This window comes from Dipodomys merriami, unplaced genomic scaffold (assembly GCF_024711535.1).
Source record: "Dipodomys merriami isolate MVZ:Mamm:240054 unplaced genomic scaffold, mDipMer1.0.p SCAF_380, whole genome shotgun sequence".
Classification (NCBI taxonomy): Eukaryota; Metazoa; Chordata; class Mammalia; order Rodentia; family Heteromyidae; genus Dipodomys; species Dipodomys merriami.
This window is the reverse complement of record NW_027205382.1, coordinates 413,156-432,198: the sequence shown is the minus strand read 5'-3', so window position 1 is coordinate 432,198 and position 19,043 is coordinate 413,156. Positions and strand designations below refer to the sequence as shown.

The following is a 19,043-nucleotide window of genomic DNA, read 5'->3' as shown; positions in this document are numbered from 1 at the left end:
ACATTAGAAAGTAGGTTTCAATTTCAGTGCAAACTTGGACATACAAGCTGGTGGCCTCTCAAGCCTACTGAGATGAGGTTGGCGACAGGTTTCAGAGTTAAGTAGCTCACAATCCAGTGATATTTGCGAATTAGGTGTTCTTGTCGCGGGAATCCAGCGCTCTCTGCTCTTCAATGCTGTTTATTCAGATCAACCCAAATGCCAAGACGGCGGGGAGCTTTATCAAGCCCCGCCTCTGTCGCGCGTGGAGGGTAAACAGCATTCTTTTCCCAAGAGTTTGAAACCTGCAGACACAGCCCTAACTGAAACCCCGCAGGCTCCGGCCCCGCCCCTCCCAACTGCAGAGCAAGCCCGCCCCTCGGCTCCCATTGGCGCGTTTAATTCACGCCGGCACCAATGGGCGGTGGTGGCGGCTCTGTCAAAGGGCAGAGCCCGCGGCCAGTGCAGAGTGAGGCTGCGGCGGCCGGACGTGGCGCGTGGGAAGCGCTTCGGGTCGAGGGCGACGCTTCCGTGGACTTCAGGCTGCAATGACTACCCCGACGGTACCCCGGAACCTGCAGCTGCCCGCTACTCAGAGAGCCCAGTCTGCGTTCCGCGGTGAGCAGCGGGGGCCGGCGGGGTGAGGGAACGCGGCCTTCAGTCGGCTGACGCCCCCTCCCTCGCCCCCTCCACCTCCGTCACCTCGCCCCCGTCCCCCCCCGTCCCGCGTTCCTGACACGTGCGGCGCGGCGTGTGCGAACCACGGGGCGCGGTGGTGATGGTGGTGTGCGGGTTCAGTGACTGCTGTAGCGCCGCCGCGGAGACGGGTCTACTGAGAAAGGGGATCCGTTTACCGAAGGCGTTTGCGTGGCTCCCGCCCGCCAGCCCCGTTGTGTGGGCCGGGGTCCGCGGAGGCGGGGCTGCGAGCGCCCAGACCCACTGCGCCTGCGCAGAGCCCCGAGGCCGCCGGGTTCCCCCGTGAATTTCAGGCGGCCAGAAGGGCGCGGCGGGGCAGGGGGCGTTGCCTAATCGGACGTTTTCAGTGGGGAAAAAAATATTTTTGTCTTGACTTTCTGAAAACCTATAACCAGATGGTTTACAGCCGTACTAAGGTTGTTCTTTACCTGAAAAACAAAGATTCTCACTGTTCGTGTAATAACATTACACTAATTATATTAGCATACTCCCCAACGGGGGAGGGGGGTACTGGCCCTCTAATAAACCTTATAATAATCCTTCTCCTGTGCCTGCCTCCGCGTGGTCCCCAGGGATGGCCCAGAAGGATCCTAACACTAACCCAACCCAGTTAGAACTAAACGAGTAGTATCTAATCTCTACCATTGATTTCCTTAAAATCTTGGCGTCCCCTAGTCGTATGTTGAAATGATGTTCTCCAGATTTTTCACATGCAATGGATAGTGTGATTCTTTATGTGTTTGTGACAGGACCAGGGCTTGAACTCTGCATCCCTCTCCCTCTCCTCCTATATCATCCCACCTCCTGCCCTTTCTCTCTCTCTCTCTCTCTCTCTTTCTTTCTTTCTTTCTTTCTTTCTTTCTTTCTTTCTTTCTTTCTTTCTTTCTTTCTCTCTCTCGTTTTCTCTTTCTCTCGTTTTCTCTTTCTCTCTTTCTTTCTCTTTCACACACACACACAATTTTTCATCCAGTGGCTCCTCTCTTAAATTTGAGCCAGGCATCCAGTTCCTTTTTGCTGATTAACTGGAAATAACAATTACATGGATTTGTTTGCCAGTGAAGGCTCCCAGCTAGTTTCTGAGGGTTGGGCCTCCTTTCTTTTCTTTTCTTTTTTTTTTTTTTTTTTTGTTGTCATGGTGTTTGAATTCTGGGCATAGGCACTATCCCTGCACGCTTCAGCTCAAGGCCACTGCTCTACCACTTGAGCCATAGCGGCACTTCCAGTTTTCTAGTAGTTTATTGGAGATAAGAGTCTCATGGACTTTTCCTGTCCAGGCTGGCTCTGAACTGTGATCCTCAGATCTCAGCCTCCTGAGTAGCTAGGATTACAGGTGTGAGCCACTGGGGGCCTGGCCTATTATGGGATGATTTCTCAAAGGCAATATTGAACTGGAAAAATTCCTATTCTATAGAAGAAGAAAAATTTTGAAGTGAAATCGTTTAGTCAGCCACGTTTATTTGCTATCATTTGATGTTTTAACTAATGTTAACTTCTTGTTCTTTCCTTTTATTAGAGCAAAGAAGACAAAAACTTGCAGAACATTTGTTAAGACGGAAAACAATGTTTTCATACAAACAGGAAAATAAGACATCCAGGTAAGGTCAAGTTAATTCAGTCCAGGAAGATTATATTTGAGCAGGGCACAGATGGTTCATGCCTATAATCTTAGCTATGCAGAAGGCTGAAATCTGATAATCAAGGTTCAAAGCCGGCCCAGGCAGCAAAGTCCATGTGATTCCTACCTCCAATTAACTAGCAAAAAACTAAAGTAGAATTGTGGCTCAAATGAGAGAGAGTGCCAGTCTTGAACAAAAAAGCTGAGAGGCAGCACCCAAACCCTGAGTTCATTCATACACACACACACACACACACACACACAATTAGAGCTCTCCAATAAAAACAATGCATTCTACATCTGTAGTTGTCAAATTTTTCTGTTACTGCATTTAAGAAGTTTTTAAAAGATAAAAATAAATTTTTACAACATTTTATTTAACACAGTTGTATTCCTGATGTTGATATGTGAAATGAAAAGGTAATAAGAAAGGCTGAGATGTAGCTCAGTGGTAGCCTGTTTGCCTATCTTGGGAAAGCTCTGGGTTTAATCTTCAGCAACATATACACATATACACAGATTTAAGATACTTTACATCTTTTTTGGTGCAAAGTCTTCCAAATCTGGTATATCATACTTTCAGCATATCATTTTGGGCTACTTATATATGTTAGTAGCTACTTTCTCAAATGATCATAATTTCTATGCAAATTCACACCCTTTAGAGAATTAATTTTGATGGAATATGTGTATATATGCTGAGATCTTGTAGTGTAAGCTATATAGTACAGGTCAACTTCTTTTTAGAAACTTGAAATCCTTCTGCTTCTAGTACTGAGATAATGTATACTACTACACCCTGCTAAAAGTCACTCTTTCTAGAATTTATTAAGGCATTTGGTTTAGTTTGGTTTGGTTTGGTTTGGGAGGTTATTTTTGGTACTATGGATTGAACCAGAACCTCCTGTATGCCAACTACACATACTGACCTATACTCCCAGAATCTTATCAGGGCTTTTACTCAGTGTACGAAGTGAGTTTTTATTTAGAGAGGGCAGGTGGCCCTCCCAGATACTTTAAGAGATTTGGAGGCTATTATTAGTTTTGTTTTTTATTTTTATTTTTTTTGTTCAGCTTTCTATAGAAATATTTTTGTATTATTTTATTACCTGGCTATGGGAAAAACACAAATATCACAAAAGTATATGAAGTGGAAAGTCAGAAGTTCCCTTGACTCTGGATTTTGCCACTGAACACATTGTTTCAGTTTCTTTTGCATCCTTAGAGTGGTCAGCAATTATTATTTAAAATGTTCTATGAATTTAAAATGACTTACGGAATTGTAACACTCCTGTATAACTCCTTAATAATAACAATAAAGTTATAGTAAATAAAACTATGATCAAAACTCCCATTTTCTCCATTTGTCCAGAACTTTGAATAAAAATGGTGAATGCTTTAATACTTTTCCAGAAAAAAAAAGTCTAATACAAGCCATGACAAAATCTTGCCCTTTCTCCAGTCTTACTGAGCAAATAAAATGTGAAAGGCAATATAAATAACATTAATGAAATGCATAAAAATTATATTCCTTCAAAATCTTTTAATAAATTAATATAACTATAGTAATTGAAACATATTTTGAGGATAATAGTCACATTCTAGTTGTTACCAATGAAAAGTTTTGATAAAAGTAACATTTCATCAATTATAATGTATAATTTTTTTCTTCACATTTTAACATAATTGCTGAACTTGGGACTCTGATTTAGAATCGATGGCTTGTCTAATTGATATTTTCCCCTCATAATTTAACACAAAATTATTATACTCACCTGTTAAAAGATCATCATGGCCTGTAGCTGCAAAAAGGAGTTTAGGATAACATAATCTATGGGAGGTGGTATTAAGACTTAAGAGAATGTGTTTAATTTTCTCAGCCATCTTGTTTGTACTACTAAATTACACTAATATTTAAAGCTCTAAATCTCAAGTCCTACTACATTTGCTTACCATGCACTCTGCCTTGAGTTGATCCTTAGCCTAACATAGACAAACATACACAAATTTAAAGGTTTAAAAACTGAATACAGAAAGCTTAGAAGGGAAGAATGCTCCCAGTCTCTGTTGCAGACCTGGGTGAACCTGCAGTATTTTCTTTCTGTGATCAGGCTCCATGTGGACTATGCTGCTTGCCTGACTCTAAGAGGATTATAACAATGAACTGAGGCCAGGGGAACATGAGGAAGGAGGGACAAAAAGCAAGTCTAGGCTGGAGGGAGGTTTAGAGAGGCCCTGGTACTGTAACTGTGGTCCCTGACTGCTGCTGATGACATGACCACTGAACTGAGTTCTAGAAACTGACATGTTGGAGAGTACTGAGAACAGAGTGAAGCCAGGTGAAATAAAGGAAATTAGTTGTTATACATCCCCTCCTAACCTTCTTAGTACAGGACCAATGTATTTTTAATTCATTTTTTAGTTCTACAGGTCAGAGAGTGATGACACCTGAGGACCGCATTCAAGAAGAAACAAAAGTTCTGAAACTTAAAGCAAGAATGGTAAGATAGGGACATTGTACTCATTAACTTGCACTTTCTCCTCTTTCCCTTTCATATATTCTTTCTGAAAGAAATGAGTTCTCAAATATTGATTTGTATTAAATGATTCTCTTAGGATGACAAAGAAAATATCAAAAGAATTACAGAGGACAAACATAACCCAGTGGAAAAACATTGTGTTGCTCTAAAACCACCCAATGAATTAACAAATTCAACTACAACAATTGAAACACATAATTTTGAGGATGATAATCAAAAGTTGTTACCAATTAAAGATAATTCCCTAAGTCAAACTATGACATTAAGCCAAGCATTTCACTTTAAACACAGTAATAAAAACAGACAAGTGGCTGCAGACAAACCAAAGCAAGATGCTAACATGCCCAAGAAACCTGTACTTGGATGTTATCGTGGCCAAATTGTTCAGTCTAAGATTAATTCATTTAGAAAACCTCTTCAAGTCAAAGATGAGAGTTCTGCAACAACAAAGAAACTTTCATCCACTTTCTCTAGAGCCACAAGGCCTGAACCTGTAAACACCAGCAATGTAACAGTGAGAAGTGATAAAGTCTCCAATAAGACTACTACCACTCAATCTCTGAACACTAAATCTGTGAGCACTACATCTCTGAATACACAACTTGTGCGACCTCTTATTAGAAGTCTCCAAAGTCACACCCAGGACAGTGTGAAACAAGGCATCAGCAGAACCTCTACCAGTGTTACAATTCAAAAAGGGCCTCCTAAAAAAGAATCACTACAGTCAAAACCAGTTCTATCTTCTGTAAAAACAGGCTCTTCTCAGGACATAAAAAGAAGTAAGGCACTAACAAGAAACACAGCATCAGAAAATGTAGCCAGACCTGCTCCATCTTTCAATACCAAGCTAATAGAAAAGTCAAAAACCATTGACCAGCGCAGGCGTACTCTAGCAAAGGCAACTGTTGATAGATCAGCTCTGCCCAAAGAAACTGCAGAAGAAAGAAAGTGAGTACATGGAATTTGTTTCATTTTTAGGGGGGCTTAAGTTTTAATTAAGTACCATTTGTGGATATGGCATGTATTTTCCTTGAATGCATTAGATTTTTTTTTTTTTTTTTTTTTTTGGTCAGTCGAGGGGCCTGAACTCTGGGCCTGGGCACTGCTCCTCAGCTCTTCAGCTGTAGACTAGCGCTCTACCACTTGAGCCTCAGCCCCACTTCTGGCTTTTTCTGCTTATGTGGTACTGAGGAATCGAACCCAGGGCCTCATGCATGCAAGGCAAGCACTGTACCACTGAGCCACTTTCCCAGCCCCTGCATTAGGTTCTTTAATGCGTTCTTTTCTGACATAAACAAGTCATATGTATGTCCTGGGACAATATGGCTTGAAAATGACTATGCTTCATGTAGTTGAGTAGTTGCTTCAGTAATCTGTTTAAACTGTTTAATAATAATTAGGAAATATAATTTGCCCATTTAAAAATGCATTCTTGGAACCCTTGAACATATGATTGATCTTGCTAAGTATATGATTACTAGTTTAGAGCTATTTATGAGATTCAAATTATTTTAAACTTTCTCAATTTGGTAGTTTTAACATCAATATCAAAGTAATTAATGCTTATCTACTGCTTCTGACTGTAGAGCTCGTCTGAGTGAGTGGAGAGCCAGCAAAGGAAAAGTGCTGAAAAGGCCTCCTAACTCAATTACCAAGCTTGAGCCTGAAGGACAAAAGGAAAAACTAGTTGGATCTTTTTGGACTACAATGGCAGAAGAAGATGAACAGAGATTATTTACTGAAAAAGTAAACAAAACATTTTCTGAATGCTTGAACCTGATTAATAAGGTAGAGTTTTTATTTTATAATTGTATAGCCAATTTATGGTCTTACAAATTATCTTCATAAACATATTGTCTTGTCAAATTACATTGTCATGGTTTTAGCCAATTAATATCATTGATATGTTGATTTAATATTGCTGCGTTATCAGCCTTTAGTTTGTTTTGCACTATTTCCATAAATAGCAAAAGGTTAATAGGGTTTATTTCTCTAAGATATTAATGTCCAGTAAACTGGAGTAACATTTCCTTTCTCTTCAAATATTTCTGTTTCTTGCATTTGTTAAACATATTCACAAGTTATTTTCTATACTCAAATATTTTGCTAAAGTCTAGCAACAAGTTTTTATTAAAAAATCATTATTATTCCTAGCTACTCAGGATGCTAAGATCTTATAATTGAGATTTGAAACCAGCCCAGACAGAAAAGTCTGTGAGACTCTTACTTACAGTTAAAGAGCAAAAAGCCAGAAATGGAGATGTGGATATGTGGCACAAGAGATAGAGTGCCAGCCCTGAATGAAAAAGCCAAGCCAGAGCAACAGTCCCTGAATTCAAGCCCCAGCACTGGTACACAAAAAAATTTAGCTAAGTATTTATAGCTCTAACTAGCCTATAATCCTAGTTACCTAACATCTGGAAGTTTGCAGTTCAAAGCCAGTCCTGGAAGAAAAGTCTAGACTCCCTCTCTAAAATGACCAGAAAAAAGCCAGGCTGAAGATGTAAGAGTGGTAGAGAGCCAGCTGAGCAAGTAAGCTAAGTGTGTGTGAGGCCCTGAGTTCAAATCCTCAAAACTATCCCTTATCTGAAAAAAAAAAATTACTACATGAATCATTAGCACAGATTCAAGTCCCCAAAAATATTCTCAAACAAAATCCCATTAATTTAAACCAATATTATTCTTGGTCTTGAATTTATGACTGAATTTTATTATTTAGACACAAATCCTCTGTATTGTCAACTCCAGAATATTTTATTTTATTTTTTGTTTACTCTTTAATCTTGTTTCGGATACCCACAATGTCTAAGGTCCAAAGCAAGACTAAGTAGGATATGATTTCAAATCTTACTCTACTCTTTAGGATCATCTTTTACTCTTGTGTGCTTCAGAGCACTAATGAAAGTTATAGGCAAGAAAACCCTGATTGTATTTTTATTTTTATCTAGTTAAGCTTTTTTGTTTTTATAAATTGGAACTTGTAAGCTGGACACCGGTGGCTCATAGCTGCAATCCTAGCTATTCAGGAGGCTGAGATCTGAGGGTCGCAGTTCAAAGCCAGCCCAGGCACAAAAGTCTGTGAGACTCTTATCTTCAATAAACTACCAGAAAACCAGAAGTGGCACTGTGGTTCAAGTGGTAAAGTGCTAGCCCTGAGCTGAAGAGCTGAGGGACAGCACCCAGGCCCAGAGTTCAAGCCCCATGACTGACAAAAAAAAAAAAGGAACTTGTCTATATTGATCTTTAACTGTGTATAACTCTTTCATAAACCACTACAGATTCACTTTAACAAAATAGTAAAACCTAATAAAGACAGTTAAATGGGGAAACTTTTAGGCTATTCTCACTCACAAACATTTAATAGTTACCAAACAGAATCCCACAATCAATACAAAGATTGAAACTAAGAAAAGTGTTAGTTAATTTTTATTAACATGTATCTCAACTAATACTTCAGTTTTGCTGCCACATTCTTGTGTGTATGCTTCTTTTTAGTTATCAAGAATAAGTTTGGAGTTAGAAGGATTATAGTGAATGTTTTTATGAATAATTTCCTAATGACTTTCTGTCTTTTGTCACTCTTTGATACTGCTTATAGCACCACTATTGATTGTTCTTATTTAGAACATACTACATACTTTACTTCTTGCTATTTTAGGGATATCCGAAAGAAGAAATAATGGTCACACTGAATGACCTGATTAAAAATATTCCAGATGCCAAGACACTTGTTAAATATTGGATATGTCTTGTACGTATTGAACCAATCACAAGTCCTATTGAAAATATTATCTCAATTTATGAGAAGGCCATTCTGGCAGGGGCTCAGGTGAGATCGAAATTTATTGACCTTTATTTTTACAGTATAAACAATTCAGAATTATTTTATAGCATATATCCCTTGACAATATTGTGGTCAGGTACTTATTTAGTAGTAATGGATGTTAAAGGCCTTATGGAAGCCAAGTGTATAGTTCAGTAGTAGAGCCTGGAGGCTCTGGGTTCAATCTCTAGCACCAAAAATAAATGAAAGCCATAGAATTGCATTATACATATTGTGTTTTAGTCTTCTACATTTTTCACTTATTTACTAGAAATATTCAAACCTTACAAAACAGATATAAGTGGAAATGTCAATTTAATAAATTTTCTATGATAGGTATTTTAGTAATAAAAACATCATTTTATTCATTGTCCAGCTGAAAAATTTACTGGGAGACTGAATTTTAAATAAACTAACTTTCAAAATGTTACTAAGCCCTAATGGCTATAGAGAAAAGTAGGAATATGTGTAAATAAAACCTTATTTATACACTATACAAGTTGATCTTGCTCAAACAAAAAGAAAAGATGATAAACTATTGTATCTACCACTATTGCCACCATGATGGTTGAATACCATTCCTTTTACCTCTTTTATGCTGCTGATAAACAAATTTCTGTGTATAGAATATGTCATTTCGAAAGAGTTTTTTGTTTGGTTGGGATTTGGTTTTGTTGTATGGATAAATGTTACTAAAATGTGTTTTCTTTAGAACAAATAGCTAAGAAATGCACTATTAAAAATTGCTTACATAGATCATTTTAATTACCCCTTTGTAGGTTTTCTTTAGAAAGATCTATTAATTTTAGTCCCCCCAAAGCCCTGCAAATGTTATTTGACCTTTTACCTAAATAAAAAATCAAATATTAGCATGCACAAGTTCCTAGGTTTAATCCTCAGCATTGGGGGAGTGGAGAGATTTAGCAGGTAGTGTCTGGATGGCAACCATGTAAAACTCTTCCCTGAAGTTTAGTGATATAGACTTTAGTTGGCAGGGGATGTTAGGGCCTTACTATATTAAGAACGACAGTACTTAAAGCACTTTATAGCAAGGATATAAAACTGGAGCTAAGATTCATAGAAAGCAGTAAAGAGAATGTGATACCAGAGCAGAAACTGGAAAACAAGAATTAAAAGTATCCAAGAAAATTGAAAGCAAGACTGAGTTCTGGAACTAAAATTATGAAACAAAACTTCTGTTTTATATAATATTCTTGACTATTGTAGTAAGCGAAATAGCTCAAAGAAAACAGTGTCTATGATATCTAGAAAATAATAGACTTAAATGAAACATGTTGGAATAACCAGTCTTAAGCTATTCAGAGATGTTTTTAATGATATGTGAATAAAATATAACCAGAACTTAATATAAGCTCATTAGTTGCCAATCTTAATATAGCAGAATATGATGGTGCATGTTTATAATCCTAACTATTCAGGAGATAGAGAAGAAAGGAACATCAAAATTAGAAGCCAGCTCAGGCAAAAGTTCGTAGTACCTCACCTCAGTATGGTGATACATGTCTATAATCCCAACTATTTGGGCAACATAGGTGGTAGGGTCTTGATCAAAGGTCAACCCAGGCAAAAGCATAATACCTAATCTGAAAACATAAATAAGTAAAGCAAAAAAGCATTGGTGATATAGCTCAAGTGATAGAGAGCTTCGTTAGTAAACCTGAAATCCTGTTTAATTTCTTGTATCATCCAAAATAGAATCAGCTCTTGAAAAGGTAATAATGATGTTAATTTGTTATCTTCTCATTATTTTAGCTCATATTAAGCAAGCAGCAGTAATCAACCAAAACTTAAAAATTGAGGGAGATTATCTTAAATATGAAATTCCGATTGTTTAAGTTTGCTTTTTATCCCATAAGTTGGAAAAATAAACAAGTTTTCCAAGTAGTAATAAGTGCTTTAGGTCAAAGGAACCACTGCCTCGAACCAAGTATGATGGTACATGTCTATAATCCCAGTTGAGGCAAGAGTATTTCTAGTCAGAGGCCAGCCTGAGTTACATAACAAGAGCCTGTCTCAAAAAATAAAACCCAGTGTCTTATTTTAAAATATAAAATTTTAAACCTAGTGTAGTGGCTTGTGCCTGTAATCCTAGGCACTCAGGAGGCTGAGATTGGGATGATTGTGGTTTGAGGCCAGCCTGGACAAAAAAAGCTTGGAAGGCCCTCTCTCAACCAAAATAAATGTTGGATATGTTAGCATATACCCAACTACATTGGAAGCTTAAAAGTAATGAAGATTGAGGTCCTACAGGACTAGAGCAAAAGTAAGATCCTATTTGAAAAATAACAAATGCAAAAAGGGCTAGGAGCATGGTTTGAGTGATAGAGTGCATACCTAACAAGCACAGGCATTGATTTCAAATCCCAGTACTACTATAAAGAAAAAGTATATACAAAACACACACACACACACACACACACACAAACAAACATGTATACATATGTGAAGTTTTAATCACTAGCCTAATATTTTCTACTTACATAACCTATTTTCTAAGAATATAAAATATAAATCTCCTTTCTTCATCAAAATACATTAAGCCTATCGAAGAGATGCGACATGAAATTATAAATATCTTAACAATGAAGAGTCAAGAAAAAATTAATTTTGGTAAGTTTTTATTTTGTTTCTTTCAACTTAATTATGATTATAGTAAATTTATTTATTGAGTTAGTTTTTCTTTTATCTATTTTATTTAACTTTAAAAATATCAAGAGTATGAGGTAAAATGGATTTTTGTATTATAAAGATATTTTAGCTGGAGTCTGTGGCTCAAGTGGTAAAGTACTAGGCCTACCAAGTACAGGGCCCTGAGATTGATCCCTAGTACTGCCAAAAAAATAAATAAGAATGAATTTTTATTGAGGAAATAAGATCCACATTTATCAACTATGTACAAAACATTACTTACTTCTTTGTGCCTTTGGTATGGGGCAGTTTAACCAGGCACTGGTGGCTCACGCCTGCAATCCCAGCTACTCAGGAGGCTGAGCAGCTGTGAGGATCACGGCTCAAAGCCAGCCCAGGCGGGAGAGTCTGTGAGACTCTTAGCTCCAATAAGTTGCTTTGAAAAAGCTGAAGGTAAGTCTGTGTCTCAAGTGGTATAATGCTAGCCTTGAGCATAAGAAACTTAGGGACAGCACCCAGGCAGGCCCTGAGTTGAAGCCCCAGGACTGGCACAAAAAAAGAAGTAGACATTTTAGAGCAGGTAATATAACTGAATGGTAGAGCCCTTGCTTAGCATCTTCAAGGGCATCAATTTAATTGCCAGTGCTGCAAAACAAAAAAATAAAGGTAGTTTTATTAGGCAATATCAGAAGACTTTTCCTTACTGAATTCTACACTGAAAAGGCTCTAAAAAATTCCAGCATTTAACCATTTATCTGGAAAATGGGGATTGTCAGAACAGTTGTTGATGTATGAAATAATTGTATAAAGCTAGTATCTGATATATTGCAATTTCATTAAATTTTAGGCAGGAATATTAATTAGCTTACTAGGAGAAGAAATCACTATATAGAATGCCAGCTAATTATTATCCTTTGTTTGGAAAAATTGTTTCAGACTATTTTTGGTAACACCATTATTCAGTCAGCAAATATTTGAGTGCATTTCTATGCTATCTTGAGGGCAACTGGTCATTTTGTCTGATTGAACAAGTTCAAACAGTTAAACTAGTTTTGCATTTTTTCTTTGTAAGACAGGGTCTTACTGTGTTTCCCAGGCTGTTCAAAAACTCTTGGTATGAAGTGATTTTCCTGCCTCAGCCTCGAGTAGTTGGGTCTATAGCTGTTCACAATTGCACTTGACTTTTTAAGGCTAGTGATATATGCTGCCAAGTTGCTTTCCATAGCAGTACCTGTATTTTAAGTACACAAAACCAATTGAAACTTGAGAGATCTAGGTCAAGGGCTAACCTTCAAAGAAAGTCAGAAACTATACCAAAATTTTAGATTTTAGTACATAAGTTTTTGCTTACATTTAAGATCCCCTCCCCACCCCCTACTCCACCACCCCCGAACTCTGGGCCTAGGCGCTGTCCCTCAGCTCTTCAGCTCAAGGCTAACACTCTTCCACTTGAGCCACAGCGTCACTTCTGACTTTTTCTCTTTATGTGATGCTGACGAATTGAACCCAGGGCCTCATGCAGGCAAGCACTCTACCACTGAGCCACCTTCCCAGCCCCTAAGATTTTTTTTTGAAGTGTATAAACCATCATTGGGTTAACGTGCTAATGATATTAACATAATGCTGTATTCCAGGAGATGGTACTTATATTGGCAATATAATTAGTTCAACAGAGAATACTTCAATTTATGAAGCCTGTTAATATGGCCTAGAAGAAGATAGGGGCTATGATTTAATATTAAGAATAAATAATGAAGTACTTGAGAAGAAGTAGTATAAAGAAAACCCAGGAAAGACAACTAGTACAAACAAAATCTAGTCTTGTCTCAGTCTTCCAGCAAAATGGAAAGCAACTTACCTGAAAAATAGAATCTTCTTCCTTATAATTTTCACTGGCTCTAGAGATATGTAGAAGGATAAAAATGGTATCTAAATCTGATTCAGTTTCTCTTTTTTTCTTAAGAGAATAATACTAGTTAATATTTTCTAGAAAGCAGATTGTCTATTAGTCTTCAGATGAAAAAAAAGTATATTCTCACATTTCTGAACTATACTGGCTCAAGTGATAGATCTCCTGCCATGAAATATATAAGACCCAAATACAAAATCACTTTTACAAATCAAAGCTAATTGTAAACAACAAGAGAGCATAAGTGGGAAATATAAAACAAGTAAAAATAAACACAAACAGTTTGGATGTCTTGCAGAGATACTTCAAATCCACATATTCAAAGTTGAACACATCTCTCTCTTTTTTTTTTTTATTTTGCCGGTCCTAGGGCTTGAACTCAGGGCTCTATCTCTAAGCCTCTCTGTGTTCAAGGCTAGTGTTCTACCACTTGAGCCATAGTGCCACTGCTGGCTTTTTATGAGTAGTTTATTGGAGATAAGAGTCTCACAGACTTTCCTGCCCAGGCTGGCTTTGAACCACAGTCCCTGACTACAACTTCTTTTCTTGTCCTGGCTCACCTCCATATTCCTTAATTTCATTTATTTTTCTAGAAGGATTTATACTATCGTTACCCTCCATATCTATTTTCTACTTTTTCTAATTTCATACTTACCCTCTAGACCTCAGTTCCTGAAAGAAACTTTCCCGGCTACTTGTCATTGTATACTTTCCCCTCACCTCACCCAACCTACACCTGCTTTATACTCATTGTTTTTTCCTGTGCCATCATTGATGTACTCCATTACTTGTTCATCTTCTAAACTGTAAACTCTGGACAAAGACACTAATCTTCCTTACCATTGGAACCTCAGTGCTGATCCAATGCCTGGTATATATCAAACACAAGTATTTGCTGAATTAATGGACCTATATTTTCTCTTTTCTTACTTCAACTTCTACTCACTAAATGTGTAACTAAAACATCTCTTATTAAAAACTTAGAATGATTTTACTAATAACTAGATTCAGTGGTCTTTTCAAAATAATGAGATTTGCTGTCTCAAGAATTTCAAATTTAACATGTTTTATTTTGAACTTTGTCTTTTCTTACTGTTTCCCCCTTTTTTATCATCCTTTTGTCAGAAGAAGGGAGAAAGAGACGGAGGGAGGGAGGGAGATAATAGAAAGAATGGGAAAGGAGGAAAGGTAAGCCCTCTTCTGGCATTAATGATTCCTACTCAAGAAATTTTAGAAGGGTACCACTCATACTCGTGCATACCCATTCAGACATAGATGTGCATCCGTGAGTCAAATATTTCTCACATTGGGCCTTCCTATCCTAACCTCTAATAACTTGCTTATTCTATTGTAACAGCTACATCTTCTTGCCATCATGTATTACTCCTTGTTGTTCTGGACAGTTCTGTGTATCAACCAAATTTTATTGTATATTTACAATGCATTTTTTGCCAAATTTTTTACATATAGAGTTCATCATAGTCTTTTTACATATAGAGTTCATTATAGTCTAATTCCTATCTACCTATCTGAACTCTTCACCACCTCTCCACATTTCCATCTTGTTCCTTACCCTATATTCTAAATATATTGGCTTATTACTATCTTGATAGATAAATTTATTTCATGTTTCATTACAAGATTATCTTCCTTGGGTTTGTCAGATGCTCATTTTTCAAGACCCAGTCAAAGTTTTTCCTAACCATTTCCTTATACCATAAGCAGTTGGTTTCTTTTTATAGGTTCCAATAACTCTTTGGTTTTACTTCATTTATAAATACTTCATTCATATAAATTGTTTTAAATTGTGTCTCTTTCATGAAATGAAACCTTAAGGATAGGGACGACTTAAGTCTTACATTTGTCTTATGATCTCTATACATAGAAGATAGTAAATATTTGTTAGCTGTTAGCAGTATTTATTCAGGAAAAGTAATGTTAAGAGACATAGTGTGGTTCTTTTATTTTGAAAATTTGACCAAAAGCTTAAATCTATGAATGTGTTTCTATAGGAGAAAATACCAAGGAGACTCATGTAACCAATGAACAAATCCAAGAAATCTACATTGAAGATAAAGTGGTTGATCTAGAGCCAGAAAATCCGGAAGGGGAGAATAAGTGTAATAGAGAAATGCTGTGTAAAGATGATGAGAAAGAACAAGACCACAAAACAAAAGATACAACTAATGATTTCAGTACCCCTGAAACAGAAACGGGAGCAAGTTGCTTTATTAAATATAATATATCTACAACACCATACTTGCAAAGGTAAACTTTTAAAACTAGATGTGATTTGATTTGTTTTTATGCTGAAAGATAATTTTTTTATTGTTGTTAATCTGTGCTAGGGAACAAATTCAGGGCCTTAGGCAAGCAAGGGCTTGCTTTAAAATGTGATATATTAAAGTCTTCACAGACTCTTGCTATATCATGGTTCACTTATTGTGGCTTCACTGTATCACAGGTTTAAAACAAAAAAAAAGTAAATTGTAATCCCTACTTATCACAGAAGCTGCAATCAAGAGCCCCCTGCAATAGGTAAAATACCCAAAGTAGCAATAAGTGAACTGTGACATAGTAAGGGATGAGTATCTAATGCTGCTACTTTGAGGATTTTCATCTATCATAGGGGTGGGGGTGGAGGTGGGGGTGGGAAGGGTGCCCTCTAGAATGTCACTTATGCAATAGATGAGGGATCACTTCAGATTGTAATTACTATTTGTTACTATAGGAAAAATTTCAAATAAATGGAATATCGTTGGGAAATTTAACATTTTAAATACTTTATGGCTTTCCTTTTCACTAAATATTGCCATAGTGAAAAAAATTGCAATTCTACTTTAATTTCTATATTATGAATTAATAACAGTTGGTTTTATAGCTGAGGAATTAGAGGATTCTGCATACTCAACCATACTATGTGCTAGTTATAACAATAAATCGAGAGGAAAGCATATGTTCCTCACTTAAAGGAGCATTCAATACCTCTCCCTTTCTCTAAGACAAACAAGCACATACCTTTGACATACAAGTTAAAGTATGATTAATAGCACAGAGGTACAAAGAATCTGTTTATCATGCTTTTGAATTTAGAGAATCATTTTTTGTATTTCAGTATAAAAAAGAAGATGCAACTTGATGAAACAAATTCTGCATTTAAAGATCTAAAGTTTCTAACACCAGTAAGACGTTCCAGACGCCTTCAAGAGAAGACTTCTAAGTTGCCAGATATGTTAAAAGACCATTATCCTTGTGTGTCTTCACTAGAACAGTTATCAGAGTTAGGGGGTGAAACTGATGCTTTTTTATGTCGTCCCAATACAGCATTGTTTCCTATGTTCTCTGAGACCGAAACCACAGATGAGATAAAGCATCCATGAAGAATGAGGGGTTTTGTTCTTCCTGGAGTAGTTTTATTCTAAGTATTCTTTGGTCTGGACTTAATCAACTACCTTTATTCTAGTATTCATAGCAGTGATTTCCTTTATTAATATTCATGTTACAAAGGAATAAAGGAGTTGCCTTTTTGGTGTTGCAAAGCTATCCTATGTTGTCAGTCTCATCAGAGTGAGATTTTCTTTAATATAGCTCCATTTTGCTGTGTTCCTAATGTTTGCTTCTTTATTAAGTATAAGTAATGGTACATTATCAGAAAGTGAGGTATCGAGATAAAATGTATATTTCATATTGTCATGTTTTAACAGCTTGACACACCTGTCTAAATAAAATAGCAACAGCTTTTTTTGCCTATCTTTAATATGGAAGTAAAAAATTGAGGCCTGGAATGGAGCTTAGTGGTAGAGTGCGTACCTACCGAACATGTCTCAGGCTCTGAGTTCAACCCTAACAATAAAAATACCCCCAAAAAGTAACATTAAGACAAAAGGTTTAGTTTATTTTCCTACCAGACTCGCATTTCCTAGACTGTTGTGTCCTTTGAACTGCCTGTGGTTCTTCACTGTCACTTTGTGTCTGTGGGAGTGAGTGTGCATTTGTGATATTGTGCATCTTATAGCAGTGACTGTGCATCTGTGGCAGATTGCATGCATCTGTGACAGTGTGCATCTATGACAGTGTACATCTTATAGCAGTGAGTGTGCATCCATGGCAATGAGTGTGCATGTAGCAGTGAACACTCATCTGTAACAACATGCATCTGGCAGTGAGTGTGCATCTATGGCAGTGAGCAGGCATCTGTGGCCTCGACCTCCATTTTTTCCATCAAAACTGAGGTTTCAAAGAAAAGTTAATTACCCCATTTCTAAGAGAAAGTTACCTGTATAAGAAAGATGAAGTGTCAAAGTCTAGTCCTTTCCTTTGAAGCTTGACTATGTTAATGTCAACATTTTAACCTCTATTTAGCTTCATTTAAAGCTAAATGGATCTGTATTAGAATGGAGTTATTGTAAGAAAACAACCAGTTGTTTTCTTCATAATATAAAAATGTCACTGTTAAATAATGTTTGTTTGAGACATGACTTGTCACAAGTTTTCTGCTAAATACCACCAATAAAATTTGTTTTATAAGGCCTTAATCTAAACTAAAATGATACACGTCTTCTAACAATTCTATAGTTTCAAATAAGTGAACTGTAAAGATATTAGTAACTGTAATATGAATCTTTATATTCATTTGTGTAATAACTTTACTACCAATTTATGTTCTAGTGAATAGGATTTTATTCTTAATGTACCCAATATATACTTATACAATAAAAATACCTGTAATGATATTCTAATGTCCTTTGTTTTGTTTCTTGGGTTTTTTGGTGGGTGCTGTGACTTGAACCCAGTGTACTGTGACTTGATCCACTTAGCTACATTCTCAGGTACAATGACACTGATTGCAATGACATTTTATAAGAGCTGGGAATATGGATCAGTGGTAGGCCATTTGTTTAGTGTATAGGAGGCCCTAGATTTGATCCTCAGCACCATAAAAACAGTTGTATAATGCCATTTAAAGTAATGAATTTGAACTTTGCCTTTGAAATGCATTGTAAGATTTTAATTTCTTTTTTGTGTGTGGTGTGAGGTTAAAGGGCTTCATGCCAAGCCTGTGCTCTATCACTGAGTACAATGTCATCCCACACCTTCATCTGAAGTTCAGAGTATTAGACTGATGGTTCTCAACCACAAGCAATTCATGCTACATCATTTCTGCCCTGAACACAGACTGGACACATTTTTGGTAGTCAAGACTGGGGGTAGTTAGTACCACTGGCATCTAGTGGCGAGAGACCAGAATACTGCTAAACATACTGTAATACACAGGACACACACACACACACATACTGTAATACACAGGACACACACACACACACACACACAGAGGCATGCACATTGTAATGAAGAATTATATGCCCCTAAATGTCAACAATGCCCAGGCTGAGAAACCTTGAGAGGAAACATTACTGTGTTCTCCTCTCTATTAATGCTATTTAGTGACTTCTCTGTCACCTCCCTCAGTCCAGTGAACTTTGCCTCCTGTTTCAGCAACTGATTTCTGGGCCACAGCATGGACCTTGATAAAATCAAGAACTGTTTCCTTCAGAGATTTTACAATTATTTAGACCTGTAGTTCCTCAAATGCTCTTTTCCCATTGTAACCTTCTAGTTCAGCACCAAGAACAGACTGCTAACTACCTGTGTAATTTAAAATATTCCAGCAATGTGGAGTCAGAAATTCTCTGAAGCAGACAGATATGATTGAAACCTGGAAAAAGTTAGGTCCTTTCAACCTAATATTTGGGGAGCATCTCAGTCTGCTTTTTCTTTTTAAATTTCTTGTGCAAATTGTAATACCAGTTGTAACCGTTCTTTTCCTTCCCT

The 19,043-nt window shown here is 37.0% G+C and overlaps 1 protein-coding gene and 1 non-coding gene across 3 annotated transcripts; both read left to right on the top strand.

Moving 5' to 3' along the window:
* The first annotated feature begins 438 nt into the window (after positions 1-438).
* LOC138805026 (cytoskeleton-associated protein 2-like) lies at positions 439-17,900 on the top strand. Of its 2 annotated transcripts, none has more exons than XM_069989594.1 (9): positions 439-597; positions 2,189-2,270; positions 4,713-4,791; positions 4,907-5,778; positions 6,417-6,618; positions 8,489-8,659; positions 11,215-11,284; positions 15,224-15,479; positions 16,327-17,900. In XM_069989594.1, the coding sequence occupies exons 1-9, from the start codon at positions 528-530 to the stop codon at positions 16,589-16,591; spliced, it is 2,067 nt and encodes a 688-aa protein (XP_069845695.1). In that variant the 5' UTR covers positions 439-527; the 3' UTR covers positions 16,592-17,900. The 2 variants fall into 2 exon arrangements, with proteins under 2 accessions (XP_069845695.1, XP_069845696.1); XM_069989595.1 differs by lacking the exon at positions 439-597 and adding an exon at positions 976-1,091.
* Positions 4,551-4,628, top strand: LOC138805040 (small Cajal body-specific RNA 18). The gene has a single exon (XR_011365414.1). It is a non-coding gene; the product is annotated as a small Cajal body-specific RNA 18 (non-coding RNA).
* Positions 17,901-19,043: the final 1,143 nt, after the last annotated feature.

Bases quoted from the DNA above. Each gene is read 5' to 3' on its own strand.
- LOC138805026 (XM_069989594.1), top strand. From the start codon at position 528: ATGACTACCCCGACGGTACCCCGGAACCTGCAGCTGCCCGCTACTCAG. The intron at 5,779-6,416 runs GTGAGTACATGG...TTCTGACTGTAG, and splicing joins GAAACTGCAGAAGAAAGAAA to AGCTCGTCTGAGTGAGTGGA. The intron at 6,619-8,488 runs GTAGAGTTTTTA...TTGCTATTTTAG, and splicing joins GCTTGAACCTGATTAATAAG to GGATATCCGAAAGAAGAAAT.